The sequence below is a fragment of the Hypomesus nipponensis genome, chromosome 22 (genome assembly GCF_054491055.1).
Source record: "Hypomesus nipponensis isolate SF chromosome 22, ASM5449105v1, whole genome shotgun sequence".
Taxonomy (NCBI): domain Eukaryota; kingdom Metazoa; phylum Chordata; class Actinopteri; order Osmeriformes; family Osmeridae; genus Hypomesus; species Hypomesus nipponensis.
Window position 1 is genome coordinate 12,121,148 of NC_140382.1, and position 21,315 is coordinate 12,142,462.

General features: G+C 42.3%; 1 protein-coding gene, 1 long non-coding RNA gene and 58 other non-coding genes across 62 annotated transcripts; all 60 read right to left on the reverse strand.

The window, feature by feature from the left end:
* Positions 1-52: 52 nt before the first annotated feature.
* Positions 53-123, reverse strand: trnag-ccc (transfer RNA glycine (anticodon CCC)). Its single transcript has one exon. It is a non-coding gene; the product is annotated as a tRNA-Gly (tRNA).
* A 101-nt stretch (positions 124-224) lies between these two features.
* On the reverse strand, positions 225-295 carry trnag-ccc (transfer RNA glycine (anticodon CCC)). The gene has a single exon. It is a non-coding gene; the product is annotated as a tRNA-Gly (tRNA).
* Positions 296-396: 101 nt separating this feature from the next.
* On the reverse strand, positions 397-467 carry trnag-ccc (transfer RNA glycine (anticodon CCC)). The gene has a single exon. It is a non-coding gene; the product is annotated as a tRNA-Gly (tRNA).
* Positions 468-568: 101 nt separating this feature from the next.
* Positions 569-639, reverse strand: trnag-ccc (transfer RNA glycine (anticodon CCC)). The gene has a single exon. It is a non-coding gene; the product is annotated as a tRNA-Gly (tRNA).
* Positions 640-740: 101 nt separating this feature from the next.
* Positions 741-811, reverse strand: trnag-ccc (transfer RNA glycine (anticodon CCC)). Its single transcript has one exon. It is a non-coding gene; the product is annotated as a tRNA-Gly (tRNA).
* Positions 812-912: 101 nt separating this feature from the next.
* Positions 913-983, reverse strand: trnag-ccc (transfer RNA glycine (anticodon CCC)). Its single transcript has one exon. It is a non-coding gene; the product is annotated as a tRNA-Gly (tRNA).
* A 101-nt stretch (positions 984-1,084) lies between these two features.
* On the reverse strand, positions 1,085-1,155 carry trnag-ccc (transfer RNA glycine (anticodon CCC)). Its single transcript has one exon. It is a non-coding gene; the product is annotated as a tRNA-Gly (tRNA).
* A 101-nt stretch (positions 1,156-1,256) lies between these two features.
* trnag-ccc (transfer RNA glycine (anticodon CCC)) lies at positions 1,257-1,327 on the reverse strand. The gene has a single exon. It is a non-coding gene; the product is annotated as a tRNA-Gly (tRNA).
* A 101-nt stretch (positions 1,328-1,428) lies between these two features.
* On the reverse strand, positions 1,429-1,499 carry trnag-ccc (transfer RNA glycine (anticodon CCC)). Its single transcript has one exon. It is a non-coding gene; the product is annotated as a tRNA-Gly (tRNA).
* A 273-nt stretch (positions 1,500-1,772) lies between these two features.
* On the reverse strand, positions 1,773-1,843 carry trnag-ccc (transfer RNA glycine (anticodon CCC)). The gene has a single exon. It is a non-coding gene; the product is annotated as a tRNA-Gly (tRNA).
* Positions 1,844-1,944: 101 nt separating this feature from the next.
* Positions 1,945-2,015, reverse strand: trnag-ccc (transfer RNA glycine (anticodon CCC)). The gene has a single exon. It is a non-coding gene; the product is annotated as a tRNA-Gly (tRNA).
* Positions 2,016-2,116: 101 nt separating this feature from the next.
* trnag-ccc (transfer RNA glycine (anticodon CCC)) lies at positions 2,117-2,187 on the reverse strand. The gene has a single exon. It is a non-coding gene; the product is annotated as a tRNA-Gly (tRNA).
* Positions 2,188-2,288: 101 nt separating this feature from the next.
* Positions 2,289-2,359, reverse strand: trnag-ccc (transfer RNA glycine (anticodon CCC)). Its single transcript has one exon. It is a non-coding gene; the product is annotated as a tRNA-Gly (tRNA).
* A 101-nt stretch (positions 2,360-2,460) lies between these two features.
* trnag-ccc (transfer RNA glycine (anticodon CCC)) lies at positions 2,461-2,531 on the reverse strand. Its single transcript has one exon. It is a non-coding gene; the product is annotated as a tRNA-Gly (tRNA).
* Positions 2,532-2,632: 101 nt separating this feature from the next.
* trnag-ccc (transfer RNA glycine (anticodon CCC)) lies at positions 2,633-2,703 on the reverse strand. The gene has a single exon. It is a non-coding gene; the product is annotated as a tRNA-Gly (tRNA).
* A 101-nt stretch (positions 2,704-2,804) lies between these two features.
* trnag-ccc (transfer RNA glycine (anticodon CCC)) lies at positions 2,805-2,875 on the reverse strand. Its single transcript has one exon. It is a non-coding gene; the product is annotated as a tRNA-Gly (tRNA).
* A 101-nt stretch (positions 2,876-2,976) lies between these two features.
* trnag-ccc (transfer RNA glycine (anticodon CCC)) lies at positions 2,977-3,047 on the reverse strand. The gene has a single exon. It is a non-coding gene; the product is annotated as a tRNA-Gly (tRNA).
* A 101-nt stretch (positions 3,048-3,148) lies between these two features.
* trnag-ccc (transfer RNA glycine (anticodon CCC)) lies at positions 3,149-3,219 on the reverse strand. Its single transcript has one exon. It is a non-coding gene; the product is annotated as a tRNA-Gly (tRNA).
* Positions 3,220-3,320: 101 nt separating this feature from the next.
* Positions 3,321-3,391, reverse strand: trnag-ccc (transfer RNA glycine (anticodon CCC)). The gene has a single exon. It is a non-coding gene; the product is annotated as a tRNA-Gly (tRNA).
* A 101-nt stretch (positions 3,392-3,492) lies between these two features.
* On the reverse strand, positions 3,493-3,563 carry trnag-ccc (transfer RNA glycine (anticodon CCC)). Its single transcript has one exon. It is a non-coding gene; the product is annotated as a tRNA-Gly (tRNA).
* A 273-nt stretch (positions 3,564-3,836) lies between these two features.
* Positions 3,837-3,907, reverse strand: trnag-ccc (transfer RNA glycine (anticodon CCC)). Its single transcript has one exon. It is a non-coding gene; the product is annotated as a tRNA-Gly (tRNA).
* Positions 3,908-4,008: 101 nt separating this feature from the next.
* trnag-ccc (transfer RNA glycine (anticodon CCC)) lies at positions 4,009-4,079 on the reverse strand. Its single transcript has one exon. It is a non-coding gene; the product is annotated as a tRNA-Gly (tRNA).
* A 101-nt stretch (positions 4,080-4,180) lies between these two features.
* trnag-ccc (transfer RNA glycine (anticodon CCC)) lies at positions 4,181-4,251 on the reverse strand. Its single transcript has one exon. It is a non-coding gene; the product is annotated as a tRNA-Gly (tRNA).
* A 101-nt stretch (positions 4,252-4,352) lies between these two features.
* trnag-ccc (transfer RNA glycine (anticodon CCC)) lies at positions 4,353-4,423 on the reverse strand. The gene has a single exon. It is a non-coding gene; the product is annotated as a tRNA-Gly (tRNA).
* Positions 4,424-4,524: 101 nt separating this feature from the next.
* Positions 4,525-4,595, reverse strand: trnag-ccc (transfer RNA glycine (anticodon CCC)). The gene has a single exon. It is a non-coding gene; the product is annotated as a tRNA-Gly (tRNA).
* Positions 4,596-4,696: 101 nt separating this feature from the next.
* trnag-ccc (transfer RNA glycine (anticodon CCC)) lies at positions 4,697-4,767 on the reverse strand. Its single transcript has one exon. It is a non-coding gene; the product is annotated as a tRNA-Gly (tRNA).
* Positions 4,768-4,868: 101 nt separating this feature from the next.
* Positions 4,869-4,939, reverse strand: trnag-ccc (transfer RNA glycine (anticodon CCC)). Its single transcript has one exon. It is a non-coding gene; the product is annotated as a tRNA-Gly (tRNA).
* Positions 4,940-5,040: 101 nt separating this feature from the next.
* Positions 5,041-5,111, reverse strand: trnag-ccc (transfer RNA glycine (anticodon CCC)). Its single transcript has one exon. It is a non-coding gene; the product is annotated as a tRNA-Gly (tRNA).
* A 101-nt stretch (positions 5,112-5,212) lies between these two features.
* trnag-ccc (transfer RNA glycine (anticodon CCC)) lies at positions 5,213-5,283 on the reverse strand. Its single transcript has one exon. It is a non-coding gene; the product is annotated as a tRNA-Gly (tRNA).
* A 101-nt stretch (positions 5,284-5,384) lies between these two features.
* trnag-ccc (transfer RNA glycine (anticodon CCC)) lies at positions 5,385-5,455 on the reverse strand. Its single transcript has one exon. It is a non-coding gene; the product is annotated as a tRNA-Gly (tRNA).
* A 101-nt stretch (positions 5,456-5,556) lies between these two features.
* On the reverse strand, positions 5,557-5,627 carry trnag-ccc (transfer RNA glycine (anticodon CCC)). The gene has a single exon. It is a non-coding gene; the product is annotated as a tRNA-Gly (tRNA).
* Positions 5,628-5,728: 101 nt separating this feature from the next.
* Positions 5,729-5,799, reverse strand: trnag-ccc (transfer RNA glycine (anticodon CCC)). The gene has a single exon. It is a non-coding gene; the product is annotated as a tRNA-Gly (tRNA).
* Positions 5,800-6,072: 273 nt separating this feature from the next.
* trnag-ccc (transfer RNA glycine (anticodon CCC)) lies at positions 6,073-6,143 on the reverse strand. Its single transcript has one exon. It is a non-coding gene; the product is annotated as a tRNA-Gly (tRNA).
* A 101-nt stretch (positions 6,144-6,244) lies between these two features.
* On the reverse strand, positions 6,245-6,315 carry trnag-ccc (transfer RNA glycine (anticodon CCC)). Its single transcript has one exon. It is a non-coding gene; the product is annotated as a tRNA-Gly (tRNA).
* Positions 6,316-6,416: 101 nt separating this feature from the next.
* trnag-ccc (transfer RNA glycine (anticodon CCC)) lies at positions 6,417-6,487 on the reverse strand. Its single transcript has one exon. It is a non-coding gene; the product is annotated as a tRNA-Gly (tRNA).
* A 101-nt stretch (positions 6,488-6,588) lies between these two features.
* trnag-ccc (transfer RNA glycine (anticodon CCC)) lies at positions 6,589-6,659 on the reverse strand. The gene has a single exon. It is a non-coding gene; the product is annotated as a tRNA-Gly (tRNA).
* Positions 6,660-6,760: 101 nt separating this feature from the next.
* trnag-ccc (transfer RNA glycine (anticodon CCC)) lies at positions 6,761-6,831 on the reverse strand. Its single transcript has one exon. It is a non-coding gene; the product is annotated as a tRNA-Gly (tRNA).
* Positions 6,832-6,932: 101 nt separating this feature from the next.
* trnag-ccc (transfer RNA glycine (anticodon CCC)) lies at positions 6,933-7,003 on the reverse strand. The gene has a single exon. It is a non-coding gene; the product is annotated as a tRNA-Gly (tRNA).
* A 101-nt stretch (positions 7,004-7,104) lies between these two features.
* trnag-ccc (transfer RNA glycine (anticodon CCC)) lies at positions 7,105-7,175 on the reverse strand. The gene has a single exon. It is a non-coding gene; the product is annotated as a tRNA-Gly (tRNA).
* A 101-nt stretch (positions 7,176-7,276) lies between these two features.
* On the reverse strand, positions 7,277-7,347 carry trnag-ccc (transfer RNA glycine (anticodon CCC)). The gene has a single exon. It is a non-coding gene; the product is annotated as a tRNA-Gly (tRNA).
* Positions 7,348-7,448: 101 nt separating this feature from the next.
* Positions 7,449-7,519, reverse strand: trnag-ccc (transfer RNA glycine (anticodon CCC)). The gene has a single exon. It is a non-coding gene; the product is annotated as a tRNA-Gly (tRNA).
* Positions 7,520-7,620: 101 nt separating this feature from the next.
* Positions 7,621-7,691, reverse strand: trnag-ccc (transfer RNA glycine (anticodon CCC)). Its single transcript has one exon. It is a non-coding gene; the product is annotated as a tRNA-Gly (tRNA).
* Positions 7,692-7,964: 273 nt separating this feature from the next.
* trnag-ccc (transfer RNA glycine (anticodon CCC)) lies at positions 7,965-8,035 on the reverse strand. Its single transcript has one exon. It is a non-coding gene; the product is annotated as a tRNA-Gly (tRNA).
* Positions 8,036-8,136: 101 nt separating this feature from the next.
* On the reverse strand, positions 8,137-8,207 carry trnag-ccc (transfer RNA glycine (anticodon CCC)). Its single transcript has one exon. It is a non-coding gene; the product is annotated as a tRNA-Gly (tRNA).
* A 101-nt stretch (positions 8,208-8,308) lies between these two features.
* trnag-ccc (transfer RNA glycine (anticodon CCC)) lies at positions 8,309-8,379 on the reverse strand. Its single transcript has one exon. It is a non-coding gene; the product is annotated as a tRNA-Gly (tRNA).
* A 445-nt stretch (positions 8,380-8,824) lies between these two features.
* trnag-ccc (transfer RNA glycine (anticodon CCC)) lies at positions 8,825-8,895 on the reverse strand. The gene has a single exon. It is a non-coding gene; the product is annotated as a tRNA-Gly (tRNA).
* A 101-nt stretch (positions 8,896-8,996) lies between these two features.
* On the reverse strand, positions 8,997-9,067 carry trnag-ccc (transfer RNA glycine (anticodon CCC)). Its single transcript has one exon. It is a non-coding gene; the product is annotated as a tRNA-Gly (tRNA).
* A 101-nt stretch (positions 9,068-9,168) lies between these two features.
* trnag-ccc (transfer RNA glycine (anticodon CCC)) lies at positions 9,169-9,239 on the reverse strand. Its single transcript has one exon. It is a non-coding gene; the product is annotated as a tRNA-Gly (tRNA).
* A 273-nt stretch (positions 9,240-9,512) lies between these two features.
* trnag-ccc (transfer RNA glycine (anticodon CCC)) lies at positions 9,513-9,583 on the reverse strand. Its single transcript has one exon. It is a non-coding gene; the product is annotated as a tRNA-Gly (tRNA).
* A 101-nt stretch (positions 9,584-9,684) lies between these two features.
* Positions 9,685-9,755, reverse strand: trnag-ccc (transfer RNA glycine (anticodon CCC)). Its single transcript has one exon. It is a non-coding gene; the product is annotated as a tRNA-Gly (tRNA).
* A 101-nt stretch (positions 9,756-9,856) lies between these two features.
* Positions 9,857-9,927, reverse strand: trnag-ccc (transfer RNA glycine (anticodon CCC)). Its single transcript has one exon. It is a non-coding gene; the product is annotated as a tRNA-Gly (tRNA).
* A 273-nt stretch (positions 9,928-10,200) lies between these two features.
* On the reverse strand, positions 10,201-10,271 carry trnag-ccc (transfer RNA glycine (anticodon CCC)). Its single transcript has one exon. It is a non-coding gene; the product is annotated as a tRNA-Gly (tRNA).
* Positions 10,272-10,372: 101 nt separating this feature from the next.
* On the reverse strand, positions 10,373-10,443 carry trnag-ccc (transfer RNA glycine (anticodon CCC)). The gene has a single exon. It is a non-coding gene; the product is annotated as a tRNA-Gly (tRNA).
* A 101-nt stretch (positions 10,444-10,544) lies between these two features.
* trnag-ccc (transfer RNA glycine (anticodon CCC)) lies at positions 10,545-10,615 on the reverse strand. The gene has a single exon. It is a non-coding gene; the product is annotated as a tRNA-Gly (tRNA).
* A 101-nt stretch (positions 10,616-10,716) lies between these two features.
* trnag-ccc (transfer RNA glycine (anticodon CCC)) lies at positions 10,717-10,787 on the reverse strand. Its single transcript has one exon. It is a non-coding gene; the product is annotated as a tRNA-Gly (tRNA).
* Positions 10,788-11,060: 273 nt separating this feature from the next.
* trnag-ccc (transfer RNA glycine (anticodon CCC)) lies at positions 11,061-11,131 on the reverse strand. Its single transcript has one exon. It is a non-coding gene; the product is annotated as a tRNA-Gly (tRNA).
* A 101-nt stretch (positions 11,132-11,232) lies between these two features.
* Positions 11,233-11,303, reverse strand: trnag-ccc (transfer RNA glycine (anticodon CCC)). The gene has a single exon. It is a non-coding gene; the product is annotated as a tRNA-Gly (tRNA).
* A 228-nt stretch (positions 11,304-11,531) lies between these two features.
* Positions 11,532-17,975, reverse strand: LOC146236633 (TBC1 domain family member 2A-like). Of its 2 annotated transcripts, XM_084687526.1 has the most exons (13): positions 17,862-17,975; positions 17,241-17,612; positions 16,416-16,591; positions 16,112-16,233; positions 15,434-15,657; positions 14,976-15,326; positions 14,590-14,700; positions 14,252-14,421; positions 13,651-14,172; positions 13,257-13,377; positions 12,865-13,050; positions 12,491-12,612; positions 11,532-12,197 (listed from the first exon to the last, which is right to left on the reverse strand). In XM_084687526.1, the coding sequence occupies exons 2-13, from the start codon at positions 17,538-17,540 to the stop codon at positions 11,996-11,998; spliced, it is 2,607 nt and encodes an 868-aa protein (XP_084543652.1). In that variant the 5' UTR covers positions 17,541-17,612; positions 17,862-17,975; the 3' UTR covers positions 11,532-11,995. The 2 variants fall into 2 exon arrangements, with proteins under 2 accessions (XP_084543652.1, XP_084543653.1); XM_084687527.1 differs by lacking the exon at positions 12,491-12,612.
* trnag-ccc (transfer RNA glycine (anticodon CCC)) lies at positions 11,577-11,647 on the reverse strand. The gene has a single exon. It is a non-coding gene; the product is annotated as a tRNA-Gly (tRNA).
* A 236-nt stretch (positions 17,976-18,211) lies between the features above and the next one.
* Positions 18,212-21,169, reverse strand: LOC146236635 (uncharacterized). 2 transcript variants are annotated; one of them, XR_014740992.1, is made up of 7 exons: positions 20,891-21,169; positions 19,986-20,210; positions 19,501-19,724; positions 19,228-19,308; positions 19,057-19,104; positions 18,784-18,852; positions 18,212-18,661 (listed from the first exon to the last, which is right to left on the reverse strand). It is a non-coding gene; the product is annotated as an uncharacterized LOC146236635 (long non-coding RNA). The 2 variants fall into 2 exon arrangements; XR_014740991.1 differs by having other exon boundaries at positions 19,057-19,107.
* Between the last annotated feature and the right edge of the window lie 146 nt (positions 21,170-21,315).

Genomic DNA, 21,315 nt, shown 5'->3' on the forward strand with positions numbered 1-21,315 from the left:
ACTTCACAAAAGGTGAAATTTATGACAAATTACAGATCCAAATATATAAAGATGCACCAGCCGGGAATCGAACCCGGATCACAAGAATGGGAATCTTGTATGATACCACTACCCTTCTGGTGCTCCGCATGGGAAGATTGTTGAGGGGCTGAGAACACTTTATTGGAGAGAAACTTCACATAACTTGAAATTTGTGACAAATAACGGATCCAAATATATTAAGATGCACCAGCCGGGAATCGAACCCGGATCACAAGAATGGGAATTTTGTATGATACCACTACACTACTGGTGCTCCATGTGGCAGGATTGTTAAGGGGCTGAGGACCCTTCATTGGAGAGAAACTTCACACAAGGTGAAATTTATGACAAATTCAGGATCCAAATATATAAAGATGCACCAGCCGGGAATCGAACCCGGATCACAAGAATGGGAATCTTGTATGATACCACTACACTACTGGTGCTCCGCATGGGAAGATTGTTGAGGGGCTGAGAACACTTTATTGGAGAGAAACTTCACATAACTTGAAATTTGTGACAAATTACAGATCCAAATATATTAAGATGCACCAGCCGGGAATCGAACCCGGATCACAAGAATGGGAAACTTGTATGATACCACTACACTACTGGTGCTCCGTGTGGCAGGATTGTTAAGGGGATGAGGACCCTTCATTGGAGAGAAACTTCACACAAGGTGAAATTTATGACAAATTCAGGATCCAAATATATAAAGATGCACCAGCCGGGAATCGAACCCGGATCACAAGAATGGGAATCTTGTATGATACCACTACACTACTGGTGCTCCATGTGGCAGGATTGTTAAGGGGCTGAGGACCCTTCATTAGAGAGAAACTTCACAAAAGGTGAAATTTATGACAAATTACAGATCCAAATATATAAAGATGCACCAGCCGGGAATCGAACCCGGATCACAAGAATGGGAATCTTGTATGATACCACTACCCTTCTGGTGCTCCGCATGGGAAGATTGTTGAGGGGCTGAGAACACTTTATTGGAGAGAAACTTCACATAACTTGAAATTTGTGACAAATAACGGATCCAAATATATTAAGATGCACCAGCCGGGAATCGAACCCGGATCACAAGAATGGGAATCTTGTATGATACCACTACACTACTGGTGCTCCATGTGGCAGGATTGTTAAGGGGCTGAGGACCCTTCATTGGAGAGAAACTTCACACAAGGTGAAATTTATGACAAATTCAGGATCCAAATATATAAAGATGCACCAGCCGGGAATCGAACCCGGATCACAAGAATGGGAATCTTGTATGATACCACTACACTACTGGTGCTCCGCATGGGAAGATTGTTGAGGGGCTGAGAACACTTTATTGGAGAGAAACTTCACATAACTTGAAATTTGTGACAAATTACAGATCCAAATATATTAAGATGCACCAGCCGGGAATCGAACCCGGATCACAAGAATGGGAATCTTGTATGATACCACTACACTACTGGTGCTCCATGTGGCAGGATTGTTAAGGGGCTGAGGACCCTTCATTAGAGAGAAACTTCACAAAAGGTGAAATTTATGACAAATTACAGATCCAAATATATAAAGATGCACCAGCCGGGAATCGAACCCGGATCACAAGAATGGGAATCTTGTATGATACCACTACCCTTCTGGTGTTCCGCTTGGGAAGATTGTTGAGGGGCTGAGAACACTTTATTGGAGAGAAACTTCACATAACTTGAAATTTGTGACAAATAACGGATCCAAATATATTAAGATGCACCAGCCGGGAATCGAACCCGGATCACAAGAATGGGAATCTTGTATGATACCACTACACTACTGGTGCTCCGTGTGGCAGGATTGTTAAGGGGCTGAGGACCCTTCATTGGAGAGAAACTTCACACAAGGTGAAATTTATGACAAATTCAGGATCCAAATATATAAAGATGCACCAGCCGGGAATCGAACCCAGATCACAAGAATGGGAATCTTGTATGATACCACTACACTACTGGTGCTCCATGTGGCAGGATTGTTAAGGGGCTGAGGACCCTTCATTAGAGAGAAACTTCACAAAAGGTGAAATTTATGACAAATTACAGATCCAAATATATAAAGATGCACCAGCCAGGAATCGAACCCGGATCACAAGAATGGGAATCTTGTATGATACCACTACACTACTGGTGCTCCGCATGGGAAGATTGTTGAGGGGCTGAGAACACTTTATTGGAGAGAAACTTCACATAACTTGAAATTTGTGACAAATTACAGATCCAAATATATTAAGATGCACCAGCCGGGAATCGAACCCGGATCACAAGAATGGGAAACTTGTATGATACCACTACACTACTGGTGCTCCGTGTGGCAGGATTGTTAAGGGGATGAGGACCCTTCATTGGAGAGAAACTTCACACAAGGTGAAATTTATGACAAATTCAGGATCCAAATATATAAAGATGCACCAGCCGGGAATCGAACCCGGATCACAAGAATGGGAATCTTGTATGATACCACTACACTACTGGTGCTCCATGTGGCAGGATTGTTAAGGGGCTGAGGACCCTTCATTAGAGAGAAACTTCACAAAAGGTGAAATTTATGACAAATTACAGATCCAAATATATAAAGATGCACCAGCCGGGAATCGAACCCGGATCACAAGAATGGGAATCTTGTATGATACCACTACCCTTCTGGTGCTCCGCATGGGAAGATTGTTGAGGGGCTGAGAACACTTTATTGGAGAGAAACTTCACATAACTTGAAATTTGTGACAAATAACGGATCCAAATATATTAAGATGCACCAGCCGGGAATCGAACCCGGATCACAAGAATGGGAATCTTGTATGATACCACTACACTACTGGTGCTCCATGTGGCAGGATTGTTAAGGGGCTGAGGACCCTTCATTGGAGAGAAACTTCACACAAGGTGAAATTTATGACAAATTCAGGATCCAAATATATAAAGATGCACCAGCCGGGAATCGAACCCGGATCACAAGAATGGGAATCTTGTATGATACCACTACACTACTGGTGCTCCGCATGGGAAGATTGTTGAGGGGCTGAGAACACTTTATTGGAGAGAAACTTCACATAACTTGAAATTTGTGACAAATTACAGATCCAAATATATTAAGATGCACCAGCCGGGAATCGAACCCGGATCACAAGAATGGGAAACTTGTATGATACCACTACACTACTGGTGCTCCGTGTGGCAGGATTGTTAAGGGGATGAGGACCCTTCATTGGAGAGAAACTTCACACAAGGTGAAATTTATGACAAATTCAGGATCCAAATATATAAAGATGCACCAGCCGGGAATCGAACCCGGATCACAAGAATGGGAATCTTGTATGATACCACTACACTACTGGTGCTCCATGTGGCAGGATTGTTAAGGGGCTGAGGACCCTTCATTAGAGAGAAACTTCACAAAAGGTGAAATTTATGACAAATAACGGATCCAAATATATAAAGATGCACCAGCCGGGAATCGAACCCGGATCACAAGAATGGGAATATTGTATGATACCACTACACTACTGGTGCTCTGCATGGGAAGATTGTTGAGGGGCTGAGGACCCTTCATTGGAGAGAAACTTCACACAAGGTGAAATTTATGACAAATTCAGGATCCAAATATATAAAGATGAACCAGCCGGGAATCGAACCTGGATCACAAGAATGGGAATCTTGTATGATACCACTAAACTACTGGTGACCCGTGTGGCAGGATTGTTAAGGGGATGAGGACCCTTCATTGGAGAGAAACTTCACACAAGGTGAAATTTATGACAAATTCAGGATCCAAATATATAAAGATGCACCAGCCGGGAATCGAACCCAGATCACAAGAATGGGAATCTTGTATGATACCACTACACTACTGGTGCTCCATGTGGCAGGATTGTTAAGGGGCTGAGGACCCTTCATTAGAGAGAAACTTCACAAAAGGTGAAATTTATGACAAATTACAGATCCAAATATATAAAGATGCACCAGCCAGGAATCGAACCCGGATCACAAGAATGGGAATCTTGTATGATACCACTACACTACTGGTGCTCCGCATGGGAAGATTGTTGAGGGGCTGAGAACACTTTATTGGAGAGAAACTTCACATAAATTGAAATTTGTGACAAATTACGGATCCAAATATATTAAGATGCACCAGCCAGGAATCGAACCCGGATCACAAGAATGGGAATCTTGTATGATACCACTACACTACTGGTGCTCCGCATGGGAAGATTGTTGAGGGGCTGAGGACCCTTCATTGGAGAGAAACTTCACACAAGGTGAAATTTATGACAAATTCAGGATCCAAATATATAAAGATGCACCAGCCGGGAATCGAACCCGGATCACAAGAATGGGAATCTTGTATGATACCACTACACTACTGGTGCTCCATGTGGCAGGATTGTTAAGGGGCTGAGGACCCTTCATTAGAGAGAAACTTCACAAAAGGTGAAATTTATGACAAATTACAGATCCAAATATATAAAGATGCACCAGCCGGGAATCGAACCCGGATCACAAGAATGGGAATCTTGTATGATACCACTACCCTTCTGGTGCTCCGCATGGGAAGATTGTTGAGGGGCTGAGAACACTTTATTGGAGAGAAACTTCACATAACTTGAAATTTGTGACAAATAACGGATCCAAATATGTTAAGATGCACCAGCCGGGAATCGAACCCGGATCACAAGAATGGGAATCTTGTATGATACCGCTACACTACTGGTGCTCCATGTGGCAGGATTGTTAAGGGGCTGAGGACCCTTCATTAGAGAGAAACTTCACAAAAGGTGAAATTTATGACAAATTACAGATCCAAATATATAAAGATGCACCAGCCGGGAATCGAACCCGGATCACAAGAATGGGAATCTTGTATGATACCACTACCCTTCTGGTGCTCCGCATGGGAAGATTGTTGAGGGGCTGAGAACACTTTATTGGAGAGAAACTTCACATAACTTGAAATTTGTGACAAATAACGGATCCAAATATATTAAGATGCACCAGCCGGGAATCGAACCCGGATCACAAGAATGGGAATCTTGTATGATACCACTACACTACTGGTGCTCCATGTGGCAGGATTGTTAAGGGGCTGAGGACCCTTCATTGGAGAGAAACTTCACACAAGGTGAAATTTATGACAAATTCAGGATCCAAATATATAAAGATGCACCAGCCGGGAATCGAACCCGGATCACAAGAATGGGAATCTTGTATGATACCACTACACTACTGGTGCTCCGCATGGGAAGATTGTTGAGGGGCTGAGAACACTTTATTGGAGAGAAACTTCACATAACTTGAAATTTGTGACAAATTACAGATCCAAATATATTAAGATGCACCAGCCGGGAATCGAACCCGGATCACAAGAATGGGAAACTTGTATGATACCACTACACTACTGGTGCTCCGTGTGGCAGGATTGTTAAGGGGATGAGGACCCTTCATTGGAGAGAAACTTCACACAAGGTGAAATTTATGACAAATTCAGGATCCAAATATATAAAGATGCACCAGCCGGGAATCGAACCCGGATCACAAGAATGGGAATCTTGTATGATACCACTACACTACTGGTGCTCCATGTGGCAGGATTGTTAAGGGGCTGAGGACCCTTCATTAGAGAGAAACTTCACAAAAGGTGAAATTTATGACAAATAACGGATCCAAATATATAAAGATGCACCAGCCGGGAATCGAACCCGGATCACAAGAATGGGAATATTGTATGATACCACTACACTACTGGTGCTCTGCATGGGAAGATTGTTGAGGGGCTGAGGACCCTTCATTGGAGAGAAACTTCACACAAGGTGAAATTTATGACAAATTCAGGATCCAAATATATAAAGATGAACCAGCCGGGAATCGAACCTGGATCACAAGAATGGGAATCTTGTATGATACCACTAAACTACTGGTGACCCGTGTGGCAGGATTGTTAAGGGGATGAGGACCCTTCATTGGAGAGAAACTTCACACAAGGTGAAATTTATGACAAATTCAGGATCCAAATATATAAAGATGCACCAGCCGGGAATCGAACCCAGATCACAAGAATGGGAATCTTGTATGATACCACTACACTACTGGTGCTCCATGTGGCAGGATTGTTAAGGGGCTGAGGACCCTTCATTAGAGAGAAACTTCACAAAAGGTGAAATTTATGACAAATTACAGATCCAAATATATAAAGATGCACCAGCCAGGAATCGAACCCGGATCACAAGAATGGGAATCTTGTATGATACCACTACACTACTGGTGCTCCGCATGGGAAGATTGTTGAGGGGCTGAGAACACTTTATTGGAGAGAAACTTCACATAAATTGAAATTTGTGACAAATTACGGATCCAAATATATTAAGATGCACCAGCCAGGAATCGAACCCGGATCACAAGAATGGGAATCTTGTATGATACCACTACACTACTGGTGCTCCGCATGGGAAGATTGTTGAGGGGCTGAGGACCCTTCATTGGAGAGAAACTTCACACAAGGTGAAATTTATGACAAATTCAGGATCCAAATATATAAAGATGCACCAGCCGGGAATCGAACCCGGATCACAAGAATGGGAATCTTGTATGATACCACTACACTACTGGTGCTCCATGTGGCAGGATTGTTAAGGGGCTGAGGACCCTTCATTAGAGAGAAACTTCACAAAAGGTGAAATTTATGACAAATTACAGATCCAAATATATAAAGATGCACCAGCCGGGAATCGAACCCGGATCACAAGAATGGGAATCTTGTATGATACCACTACCCTTCTGGTGCTCCGCATGGGAAGATTGTTGAGGGGCTGAGAACACTTTATTGGAGAGAAACTTCACATAACTTGAAATTTGTGACAAATAACGGATCCAAATATATTAAGATGCACCAGCCGGGAATCGAACCCGGATCACAAGAATGGGAATCTTGTATGATACCACTACACTACTGGTGCTCCATGTGGCAGGATTGTTAAGGGGCTGAGGACCCTTCATTGGAGAGAAACTTCACACAAGGTGAAATTTATGACAAATTCAGGATCCAAATATATAAAGATGCACCAGCCGGGAATCGAACCCGGATCACAAGAATGGGAATCTTGTATGATACGACTACACTACTGGTGCTCCGCATGGGAAGATTGTTGAGGGGCTGAGAACACTTTATTGGAGAGAAACTTCACATAACTTGAAATTTGTGACAAATTACAGATCCAAATATATTAAGATGCACCAGCCGGGAATCGAACCCGGATCACAAGAATGGGAAACTTGTATGATACCACTACACTACTGGTGCTCCGTGTGGCAGGATTGTTAAGGGGATGAGGACCCTTCATTGGAGAGAAACTTCACACAAGGTGAAATTTATGACAAATTCAGGATCCAAATATATAAAGATGCACCAGCCGGGAATCGAACCCGGATCACAAGAATGGGAATCTTGTATGATACCACTACACTACTGGTGCTCCATGTGGCAGGATTGTTAAGGGGCTGAGGACCCTTCATTAGAGAGAAACTTCACAAAAGGTGAAATTTATGACAAATAACGGATCCAAATATATAAAGATGCACCAGCCGGGAATCGAACCCGGATCACAAGAATGGGAATATTGTATGATACCACTACACTACTGGTGCTCTGCATGGGAAGATTGTTGAGGGGCTGAGGACCCTTCATTGGAGAGAAACTTCACACAAGGTGAAATTTATGACAAATTCAGGATCCAAATATATAAAGATGAACCAGCCGGGAATCGAACCTGGATCACAAGAATGGGAATCTTGTATGATACCACTAAACTACTGGTGACCCGTGTGGCAGGATTGTTAAGGGGATGAGGACCCTTCATTGGAGAGAAACTTCACACAAGGTGAAATTTATGACAAATTCAGGATCCAAATATATAAAGATGCACCAGCCGGGAATCGAACCCAGATCACAAGAATGGGAATCTTGTATGATACCACTACACTACTGGTGCTCCATGTGGCAGGATTGTTAAGGGGCTGAGGACCCTTCATTAGAGAGAAACTTCACAAAAGGTGAAATTTATGACAAATTACAGATCCAAATATATAAAGATGCACCAGCCAGGAATCGAACCCGGATCACAAGAATGGGAATCTTGTATGATACCACTACACTACTGGTGCTCCGCATGGGAAGATTGTTGAGGGGCTGAGAACACTTTATTGGAGAGAAACTTCACATAAATTGAAATTTGTGACAAATTACGGATCCAAATATATTAAGATGCACCAGCCAGGAATCGAACCCGGATCACAAGAATGGGAATCTTGTATGATACCACTACACTACTGGTGCTCCGCATGGGAAGATTGTTGAGGGGCTGAGGACCCTTCATTGGAGAGAAACTTCACACAAGGTGAAATTTATGACAAATTCAGGATCCAAATATATAAAGATGAACCAGCCGGGAATCGAACACGGATCACAAGAATGGGAATCTTGTATGATACCACTAAACTACTGGTGCTCGATGTGGCAGGATTGTTAAGGGGCTGAGGACCCTTCATTAGAGAGAAACTTCACACAAGGTGAAATTTATGACAAATTCAGGATCCAAATATATAAAGATGAACCAGCCGGGAATCGAACCTGGATCACAAGAATGGGAATCTTGTATGATACCACTAAACTACTGGTGACCCGTGTGGCAGGATTGTTAAGGGGATGAGGACCCTTCATTGGAGAGAAACTTCACACAAGGTGAAATTTATGACAAATTCAGGATCCAAATATATAAAGATGCACCAGCCGGGAATCGAACCCGGATCACAAGAATGGGAATCTTGTATGATACCACTACACTACTGGTGCTCCATGTGGCAGGATTGTTAAGGGGCTGAGGACCCTTCATTAGAGAGAAACTTCACAAAAGGTGAAATTTATGACAAATTACAGATCCAAATATATAAAGATGCACCAGCCAGGAATCGAACCCGGATCACAAGAATGGGAATCTTGTATGATACCACTACACTACTGGTGCTCCGCATGGGAAGATTGTTGAGGGGCTGAGAACACTTTATTGGAGAGAAACTTCACATAAATTGAAATTTGTGACAAATTACGGATCCAAATATATTAAGATGCACCAGCCGGGAATCGAACCCGGATCACAAGAATGGGAATCTTGTATGATACCACTACACTACTGGTGCTCCGCATGGGAAGATTGTTGAGGGGCTGAGGACCCTTCATTGGAGAGAAACTTCACACAAGGTGAAATTTATGACAAATTCAGGATCCAAATATATAAAGATGAACCAGCCGGGAATCGAACACTGATCACAAGAATGGGAATCTTGTATGATACCACTACACTACTGGTGCTCCATGTGGCAGGATTGTTAAGGGGCTGAGGACCCTTCATTGGAGAGAAACTTCACACAAGGTGAAATTTATGACAAATTCAGGATCCAAATATATAAAGATGCACCAGCCGGGAATCGAACCCGGATCACAAGAATGGGAATCTTGTATGATACCACTACACTACTGGTGCTCCATGTGGCAGGATTGTTAAGGGGCTGAGGACCCTTCATTAGAGAGAAACTTCACAAAAGGTGAAATTTATGACAAATTACAGATCCAAATATATAAAGATGCACCAGCCAGGAATCGAACCCGGATCACAAGAATGGGAATCTTGTATGATACCACTACACTACTGGTGCTCCGCATGGGAAGATTGTTGAGGGGCTGAGAACACTTTATTGGAGAGAAACTTCACATAAATTGAAATTTGTGACAAATTACGGATCCAAATATATTAAGATGCACCAGCCGGGAATCGAACCCGGATCACAAGAATGGGAATCTTGTATGATACCACTACACTACTGGTGCTCCGCATGGGAAGATTGTTGAGGGGCTGAGGACCCTTCATTGGAGAGAAACTTCACACAAGGTGAAATTTATGACAAATTCAGGATCCAAATATATAAAGATGAACCAGCCGGGAATCGAACACTGATCACAAGAATGGGAATCTTGTATGATACCACTACACTACTGGTGCTCCATGTGGCAGGATTGTTAAGGGGCTGAGGACCCTTCATTGGAGAGAAACTTCACACAAGGTGAAATTTATGACAAATTCAGGATCCAAATATATAAAGATGCACCAGCCGGGAATCGAACCCGGATCACAAGAATGGGAATCTTGTATGATACCGCTACACTACTGGTGCTCCATGTGGCAGGATTGTTAAGGGGCTGAGGACCCTTCATTAGAGAGAAACTTCACAAAAGGTGAAATTTATGACAAATTACAGATCCAAATATATAAAGATGCACCAGCCGGGAACCGAACCCGGATCACAAGAATGGGAGTGTTGTATGATACCACTACACTACTGGTGCTCCGTGTGGCAGGATTGTTAAGGGGCTGAGGACCCTTCATTGGAGAGAAACTTCACACAAGGTGAAATTTATGACAAATTCAGGATCTAAATATATAAAGATGCACCAGCCGGGAATCGAACCCAGATCACAAGAAAGGGAATCTTGTATGATACCACTAAACTACTGGTGCTCCATGTGGCAGGATTGTTAAGGGGCTGAGGACCCTTCATTAGAGAGAAACTTCACAAAAGGTGAAATTTATGACAAATTACAGATCCAAATATATAAAGATGCACCAGCCGGGAATCGAACCCGGATCACAAGAATGGGAATCTTGTATGATACCACTACACTACTGGTGCTCCGCATGGGAAGATTGTTGAGGGGCTGAGGACCCTTCATTGGAGAGAAACTTCACACAAGGTGAAATTTATGACAAATTCAGGATCCAAATATATAAAGATGAACCAGCCGGGAATCAAACCCGGATCACAAGAATGGGAATCTTGTATGATACCACTAAACTACTGGTGCTCCGTGTGGCAGGATTGTTAAGGGGCTGAGGACCCTTCATTAGAGAGAAACTTCACACAAGGTGAAATTTATGACAAATTCAGGATCCAAATATATAAAGATGCACCAGCCGGGAATCGAACCCGGATCACAAGAATGGGAATCTTGTATGATACCACTACACTACTGGTGCTCCATGTGGCAGGATTGTTAAGGGGCTGAGGACCCTTCATTAGAGAGAAACTTCACACAAGGTGAAATTTATGACAAATTACAGATCCAAATATATAAAGATGCACCAGCCGGGAATCGAACCCGGATCACAAGAATGGGAATCTTGTATGATACCACTACACTACTGGTGCTCCGTGTGGCAGGATTATTAAGGGGCTGAGGACCCTTCATTGGAGAGAAACTTCACACAAGGTGAAATTTATGACAAATTCAGGATCCAAATATATAAAGATGAACCAGCCGGGAATCGAACCCGGATCACAAGAATGGGAATCTTGTATGATACCACTACCCTTCTGGTGCTCCGCATGGGAAGATTGTTGAGGGGCTGAGAACACTTTATTGGAGAGAAACTTCACATAACTTGAAATTTGTGACAAATAACGGATCCAAATATATAAAGATGCACCAGCCGGGAATCGAACCCAGATCACAAGAATGGGAATCTTGTATGATACCACTACACTACTGGTGCTCCGCATGAGAAGATTGTTGAGGGGCTGAGGACCCTTCATTGGAGAGAAACTTCACATAACTTGAAATTTGTGACAAATTACGGATCCACACACCAATTGTTTTCACACACCAATTGATTATATTACGTGTCTTCAAATTAACTGTTGACTAACTCACCTCAACAACATATTTTTGCACAGCATTTCCAACAAAAATTTTTATCATTCCTTGTTACTTTTCAATCAATTCATTCACACTAAAATGTCATCAAATGTACATGGGATGTAGCATTTCTTATTTTAATATATTATCCTCATTACATATTTTAATCAAGATTCTTTGGATGTTACGTCTCCATTCACTTTTTTTAAGCATCCCCCTCATCCTCGCTGACCACCAGGCCCAGTTCCTTGTCTTTGTACTGCACTCGCTCAGTCTGCAGCTCCTTCTGGCTCCGGTCTTGCTCACTCAGCTCAGTCTGCACCCGCTGGAGATGTTGAGCCCGGCGCTGACGCAAAACTTTCATCGGGAATGGGTTCATATCGCTGAACGCAATCATCATCAACTTCCTGTTCAATTGGAAATAAGGGAGAATTCAAAATTTCACAAATTCTGAATATTTTGATAATAAAAAAAGATATGCCTTTTTTTTTTTTATTCTTCAAAGTAAAACGATATTCAGATTGACAATGATAGCAACAACAATTCATTTTTGAAATTTTTGAAAATCTAGAGGGCCTGGACCTATTAATGAGGGGGGCTCGGTCCCCCCAGGCCCCTCATGGCTATACTACAGGTTGAAACAAAATGTCTGTTTACAGATAACTAATACTGATTTATAATGAACTTCAGGATACCTGACCTGCCATCTATGATGGTCTTGGGGAAGAAACGAAGGTACTGGTATATGTCATCACAGTCACGAATTTTCAGAATATCATCCTCTTTGTACTTGAAAAGAGCCAGTGCATAGCGAAATATTACCTGCACAGAAGAAAAAAATATGCTGTTGAGAATGTTAATTTGTGAATTCAGGCAGTCAACTACTGCTTTCAATTAATTACATTTAGTCATTTAGCAGACGCTCTTATCCACAGCGACTAATTACCCAATCATGTGCTGGGTTTTAATTCAAATTTTTATCAAGAAAGAAGTTTGACACCTCTGTCAAATTTTATATGTTAACCTTCAGTAATAATGCATTAATTTTTGTTATCTCCAACACCCCATTCGGACCTTGGTGCCCTCATACAGGAAGGCGTCCCACACTCTGAGCAGGACGTCCCCAGCTAGCCTCTCCACAAATGCAGCAAGGAACCAGTCTGAGGTGACCAAGGAGATGTCCACTCCGTGACCCTGGAAATGGGCCATCAGTTTTGGCATCTTCTCTGCCAAGAAATCCTTCAGAACATGCAGATCCACCTGGCAGGAGACACATGAAGCATTTGTTGTCACTAAGTACAGGTTTCTGAGGAATTCACACATGGCTGCGTGTGCCTTTAAGGTTGATTAGAATGTGACAACAAGCATATAGGCTCGACTACATCTTTGAGAAGATGGGTGAAAATGAGGTGTGATCTTGCCATGTCAATAAAACTGTCCCATCAAACAGGAGATATTTGACACACCTGGCATGCCGTTTGGGTCTTGCTATAGAAGTCCTGAGGCATGATGGTCTCGACCACGGCCACCAGACACCAAAAAGCATCCTCCTCATTTTGCAGGACTAGAAGGGCTACTGCCGCCAGTCTGACAAAGGGGGCACAGGGGCCATTTGACATTACCATAACAAAATGCACAGTCTCTGTTATCTCGTCCAGGATACGCCAATCCAAGAAAATGTATACAAATTTGTTTTGCATACTTTCATCTTCGACTAATGTGTGGTTGAGATTGATATTTGCACAATGAATAATCATCTCATCCCACAAACACTTTACATTAAAAAATACACTTTGCTCCTTCTATCCTTAGAACTTATAATGGTTGGTAAAACCTATGATGAGGAAATAGAAAAGTGACCTGTTGAGGCCTTGGCAGTAGCCAACTGAGGGGTTGTGCCAGGAAAATGCCAACAGGATCCTGTGGAGCTGCTGGACGGCAGGCTTGGCAGGGGACGAGAAGTGGCGATTCCCCCTCAGGGTGACCTCAAGGTCCAGTCGGATCTGACGTGATGCTGGGTGCATGGCAGCCCGGCTCTTCAGACACAGCTGATGGTAGCGTTGTGGGTGACGTTCCCTCAGGGACCGTGTACGAGTCCAAACCACCCACCGCCAAACCCTGCGCCGGTATCCGCGAGGGACGCCCTTCCGAAGCAAACCCTTCAATTTAGGAGAGGCAACCAGGCCTCCGGAACGACGCCCGTCAAAGTGCTGAGCCCAGCGCCCCATAAGAGGCTCTTCACACCCCTCCTCTTCCTCTGCTTGCTGGGGTTGTGACGGGGAGTCGTGGGTGCGGACGCCCAGGGCCTGCAGCTTGGCCAGCAGCTTTATCTCTTCCACCTGGATTTCAGGGGTGATTCTGAAACCATACTCATCATACTCCCTTCACACAAATACACATATCAGCTTAATATGAACAACGCATGGAATATGGGGAATTCACAACAGTTCAGCACACACACCTGGACGGGCTTAGTTCCAGAATGTCCCGTCCGTTTTCCCGTAGTGCATCAGTGACCAGGGTAGTAATAGCCTCGCGATGTCTCTCCAGACTTCGGCCCTCCTGAAGCTTGAGGAGCACCACCAGGAACCTGCTCTCCATTCTGAACACCTTAGTCTCTAGATGAGCACACTGCCACATAAACAGAACAAAATGTGAGTTTTCCTGATGACACAAACATTTAGATTCACCTTTATGTGTTGCTGAGGAATTTAATCGAACTGATAAAAGAGAATAGTAAGGAAGAAAACAAAAATGAGCCTACAGTATAATATTAATAGTTCCCAATGAGTCCTCCACCTTTATCATCAGGCTTTTCTCCTGTTCTGCACTCTGCCTCCATACTTTGGTAAGCTGGTAGACCTCTGAGTTCAGATAAGTGTTCTGTGTCTTGTAGGCCTCGATGTCATCCTGGAGGGAAAACAAGCCATGATGCAGTGTCCACATTCACAGAACACTGTTTCGTATCTAAAGTACAACCAAATTGTATTATGATGATAAATCAAATATATAAATCAAAACTCCCTTCCGGTTATTAGTTTGGAAGACTATACTACCACTCATTTAATTATTACTGGGGCATGTTTGGCCACACGTGTGTTAGGTGGTTCAAACTCCTTTCTGACTGATGGTTTTGAACACTGCGCTTCCCTAGTCTAACTATTGCTGAGGCACATCCATCGTACCTTCAGTTTCCTATTCTCCTGCCTCAGTTGCTCATTGGTCTCAGTGACTGCCCAGCCGTGGAGAGGGCCTCTCCCATTGGGGTCAGCCAGACAGGCTGCCACCTCTTGGGACAAACGGACAACAGTCTCTCTCTCAGCCCGGTTCCTCTCTGCCAGCAAGCGCAGGTGCTCCTGAGTCTCTGCGCTGTAGTGAGGCATTGGCACACCCTGTCGGTCGTAGGGATGAACAGCGTGATACTTGCCCGTAGCCCATGGCTGTGTTGTCTCTGCATCACCTGCTGCCTCCATGGTGTCAAGCTGTTTCTCATGTTTGGCCACCTTTAAAGCCTTCTGTAAAAGGGTGACTAGTTCCTAAGTAAAGGACATTAGGATTGAGTTTAGGTGGTGGATGTGTTCTTTATATTGCCAACGTCCAATAAAATTTAAGGAACATTTCAGTTTCTTATTCCAGTTCTTACCTTCTGGGCTTTGACCTCGCCTGCCAGACTAAGCACTTCCTGCTGGAGGTGTGAAGTATCTGCAGCAACTTCTTGTTGGGGTATTGTAGTCTTTTCAAAAGCTGACTGAGAGGTGCCTTTGTTGATTGGAGAACTTGACAGTGTTGTTGGTACCTCCACTTCCTGTACAGCGTGGACCACTTGGATAGGCAGTGGTTCAGAAGGGCTGCCATACATTTTTGGTACTGTATGACAAATGTGACTGGTAAACATTGGACAAGCGCTGGTGTTCTACAATATTGTTTATTGACACCGCAATGGTAAACATTCTAGAATAGCGGTCACTAAAACCACAGTGGTAAACGTTCTAGAATAGTGGTCACTAAAACCACAATGGTGAATATTCTAGAAAAGTGGTATGATACATTTAGTCACTTAGCAGACGCTCTTATCCAGAGCGACTTAAAGTAAGTACAGGGACATTCCCCCGAGGAAAGTAGGGTGAAGTGCCTTGCCCAAGGACACAACTTCATTTAACACAACCAGGAGTCGAACTGGCAACCTTCAGATTACTAGCCCGACACCCTAACCGCTCAGCCACCTAACTCCCCATGATACAAGAAGTTGTGTTAGGGGCATGCCTTTTGTTTAAGGTCTACCAGCCTACAACTTCACCAACCAGACAGATAGTATACCTACAGGATTTGTGAAGTGGAGAAGCTTGGAGATCTTTGAGTGATAGAAGAGGGTCACAAAGTTCTTCCCAGTTGAGGACCTGGCTGACCTCCTGAGAGGATCTGCTTCGATGGATGTTCCCTTGACTGGAAACAGAAAGAGTGTACAGTGAAAACAGCAATGCAAAGAAAGAGTATACTATAACATATTATTCTTTAGCTTTAAGCAAAGGGTCTTACTCTGACTGTGTGCCAGCATGTGTGTGTGTGTGTGTGTGTGTGTGTGTGTGTGTGTGTGTGTGTGTGTGTGTGTGCATGTGTGTACTGACTGACTCCCTATGGGAGGATGTCTGAGAGGGACGTCACTCAGAGTGGCGTAGCGTCGCAAGGCATGGTGACCGCTAGTCTTTCCCGTCCCCTGCTTGACAGACCCAGTATTCCCAAAGTGCCACCTCTTCAGCTGAAGTTGCTTCAGCCAGTATATCATAGCTTCATTACTCACCGCCTGAAACACACAACATTAGCATTTAGCTTTTACTGAGCATTGGTTTTCTGACAACAATCAAAAGTTGAATGTGAGGAGCTCTAAAATCAAATTCCTGTAACACTCAGGGACAGCTGCAAGCCAGTTTGTTGATAGCTTGGTCATAGCGTTCCAGGGCCTGCCGGCAGGCTGTAGGATTGTTAAACTTGGGTCAGTTAATTATGGATTTCTGGCCAGGTCAGTTGGTGTGTGTGAGTTCACCCCCTCCTTTCCATGTCTCTACAAGCTTTGACAGCTGTGACCTACTGACACCCTAGACAACTTCAGAGGCAGTTCCCCTCACCGCCTGAGCTCTACCAGCCTACAACTTCACTCTCTGCTTCCCAAAACTGTATATTACATGGCTTGACCAACATAACCTACAGTAACAGCACATGATCTCCCATATCGGAAATTAGCAGAGTTTTGAGGTTTGGTCACTGTTTGAACAGGGAGGTCATGAACAGATTGAATACAAGGTGGCAGCGGTGTCACAATTTTAGACTCAAAAAGTGACCTGTAAAGAACTGCCATTCCACGTTAAGCTGAAACACTTGAGATTTCCCTTTGCAATAAACAGTCTATTTCCATTTTACAGCCAGAACACTGAGATGAAGCGTCCTCACAGTACCTTGAGTGTGAAGGTACGCTCAGGAGTCTGGATGAAGAAGGTGCCATCTTCAGCGTGTGGCAGGTCACCCAGGATGGCATTGGAGAGGTCAATGCAGCCCAACGGGTTGGCATCCTGGGCAGTCCTGTAGTAGACCAGAATGCATTGCTCCTCCTCGTACGTGAACCACAGGGATCGCCACACCTTGAGGGGCCCGCTTAGTTTATGCAGGTAGCCGCATAGCGTGGCAGTGGGTGGCTCTGAGCTCTGCTTGCTGGGGTCCATTTGCGAGGTGTTACCGTCTTTCTTGGGTAAGGCCATCCTGTTCAGTTAGCCAAGGATGGTGGTTTTGCCCAGTGAGGACTCAGTAGTTCGTTATGTAAACCTGGGTAGCTGACATAATCAATGTATAAAATGTTTTTCAGCTGACTGATATGAGACAGTTATCATGTATTTCAAACAAATACAAACTCACACTCTGTATTTAATGACAGTCTGGCTTCTCAAAACTATATATATAATATGGCTTCTCAACACTGTAGTGGAGCATAAAGTGTAGGTTACAACAGTGAACCTCAAACATTAACATGACAGGTTTTGACACAACATTCATGTTAATTTCTTTTATCAAATAACACTTACTTGAAAGTTTGTTTTGCTTCCTTCAGGCTTCTCAACGGTCTTAGTTGTCTCCATGTCTTAAAAACTCTTCCCAATGTGAGCTCTGAAGCTACAGGATATGTAAGGTTATTTTTAAATAGTTGAGCCCAGAGTTTTGGATTACCAAACTGCCAGTACACATGTATAAACCTAATTTACTTTACACACAAACTCTATATGAACCCATGTGCAAGGGTAATGTACAGTAAATAGGACAACATTATTTCTTCAGGTGTTTATTTAATTTTCAGATAACAAAACACCTAAAAAAGGTTAACAGTTAATGGTAAATGGCTAATGGTTAATAAGGGGGAAAAACAAGAGCTCAGAAGTCAATGTAAATTGTATTTATTAGCATATTCATTGTGTTTATTTTGATTCTTTAGTTTATCAATCCAGAGGACACCCACACATGTTGGCACTTTACAAAACCCACATACATGCTACAGCCACTATGAGGCAGTTTTAGCTAGTTTTCAAATGTATTCTAATACACAAAACATTTCCACTTGGGTACGTGCATGAGCACCTTCAGAGCCTTCTGAAAGACATTCCTCATAATTAGCTTTAATTTGTAATGTTTTACTGGCATGTTAGAACACACATTGCTGCAGTAAAATGAAAAATATGTAAGCATACATTGTTTTATTGGGCTGTAATGAATATTTTAGCTTAAGCGTCTGTGAAGCATTAAATAAAAAGGACTATACAGATCAACTTTGATTTGATAAAATCTTCCTTCTTTCTCATCCATTCTTCGTGGTGGTGATCCATTACAGTTTCTATCATTACATAAACAATAAAAAAATAATTAATTATTTTATTGGTGATGTTTTAATTTAATAGTGTATATATCCTTCGCATTCACACAAGCAACCATCTCATAACACAAATCCAACTGTACCTGCTTAATGGATTCCTTGTCCTGTGGAGGTTCTTCAACATTCTTTGGAGGTGAGGATACGAGAGGGATCTATGGAGATACAAAAAGATGCATATTGAGCCAATGCAATTTAGTGTGTGATTCATACATGTATGTACAAGTATGGTGATTGCAAGGGTTGATATTAGTTCCAGCTTTGCTTTCATTGCATTGGAAATCATTGGAATCACATTTGACCACAAGATGTCGCAATAATACACATTTTGTGCACATATTTTAACCTTGTTCCCTCACCATGTCCTCAGTACATCCACCAGAGTTTTCCTTGGTTGTTGATGGGTGCTGCTTTTCACAACAGAACAATGTCAGGCTAACTGATGTCCATAGATTTACATCAAATTTGTAGATTTGTATTAATATTAGCTTTGTCATAACTGAATGTAAAAACCACAATATTATACATACTGTCTGGTGAGAATGAAGACCCTCCTTATGATCTTCAGGTGTTGATCCTTGAAGTTTTACAGAACTTGAATTGGTCAAAGTCTAATGATACAAAACACCCAGAGGCAATCATAATAATTTTCTGGCTCTTCAAACAAAAAATGCAGGTTATTTGCTATATATTATTATTTATACCAATATATTAATATTTCAATTATTGTTGAATTATTATTCAGTTCAACATCAAAATGTGTTGGTTTGATCTCTTTTGAATAATTACATGATAACAATTACCTCAGACTTGAATTCAATCAGATCAAGAGAAAAGTCAATGCAATTGTGTTTTGTCTTATCATGACATTGGTCTGAATTCATTGCTTGCTTGACTTTGGTTTCAAATGAGGCAGGGAGGGGATGCTCTTTCTGCAAAAGCCTGTATGATTTGCCTTGTGTAAACCCATTAATATTTTGCCTACAAACATTTCCAGGTTTTGATTTCATCAAACCTCCACTGCTATCTGAAAATGAGAGAAAATGAGAGAAAGATTTGATGTTTTCTACAACTATCAGACTGTAAAATTACTTTTATCAGAAACATATTAGCATAAAGATATTTGGAAACTTTTTTTGTATATAAGGTAACAATACCATTACTTGTAGACACTTACTATAGAGTCCTATCTAAATACATTTTCATTGAGCATTATTAACTGCGAATGACAGTAAACATATTTTGCCATATTAAAATAAGAACAAAGTCAAATATGATTGTTGGTTACCTGACAAGTGTATGACCTCTCCATCAGCACAACAAACTCCAGCATGATAGGTAGGCTCCCTTAACATTCTTTCATTACGTAAAATGATAACATCTCCAGGCTCTGCTTCCATGGGCGGTTCAGTAAAGTCTTTTTTAATTATGAACCCTTTAATTTGATCATTGACAAACATCAATATGTCCATCCTTCCTGGTTTGCTGCCGTTGTTTTTGAAGTGACGTAGCCCTATAATTGCCGTAAACACATTATGGTTAATCTTGTTGTGCTTTAAAACTAAAATTATAAATAATCTACAATTGTATTATTATTTATGACCAAACCCATTTTTGCGCAATTTAGTGGGCTACAACTTCATGTGAGAATTAATTGACTTCAGATTGAAATAATTCCCTTTTAGTGAGAATGTTTTGCCTCTAAGCATGCGTTCCTTAAGTGAGTACCGTGACGACCCTAGGGCTGCCAATAAATACTCAAACCCTACGCTTCAAAAACATATTAGGGGGAATGTGCGTATCGCACCTTCATAACACATTGTATGGCCCCCTAATATGTGTTTGCAAGGGGATTGATAAGTTAGGCTAATGTCTGCACCGTTATGTGTTATTTTAACTGTATTAGATAGTTTAAGACAAATTAAATTGTTGTGAATTATGACACAATAAATCTAAATGAAATACAAAATCAATTGTTACGCCGCTGTGGCACCGTCAGCAACAGGTGCCTTAATTTCTTCGTCCCTGCCCCTGCCACAGCCGGAGTCAGGCTAATTATGCTAAACTTACTGAACATCCCATTTACTTTTCGCTCTTCTGAGCTGCAGTAGGCCGGGCTATTTGTATATCTTTTTGCACTACAACTATTTTCTAAAACTATTTAAGACAATAACATGAATAAAATTGACTTACCTCTGAACCATTCACCGGGAGCAAAATTAGCCTATTGTTCAAAGCGCTCTGTACTTCTCTGCTCCTCTTATAGGCTTTTTTAAGTTTCCTAACTTAGGGGGCCTTGAAACTGTTGTAAGTTTCGTTTTGACTGTACCTTAAACAACGGGAAGGGCGTAGTGTGGGTTTGAACATTCAGGAAAAAACATATTAAATCATCAGCAAAACTATCCTTGGTATGCCCCTGTCGGGTCTGCTGCACTGCTCACTGTCAAGCTCAGAGCTAACTTCCCCTTCTAATGAGATGAGTGTTTCTAACTTACAGACCACTTGTTGACCACACTCTCTTGTAACTACCCAATCACAGCAATTGATAAAGATGGTGCACTGTGTAGGCTATCAAGATTCACAGTATCTAGTTGGTTAAGTAGCCTATGCTATTTAAA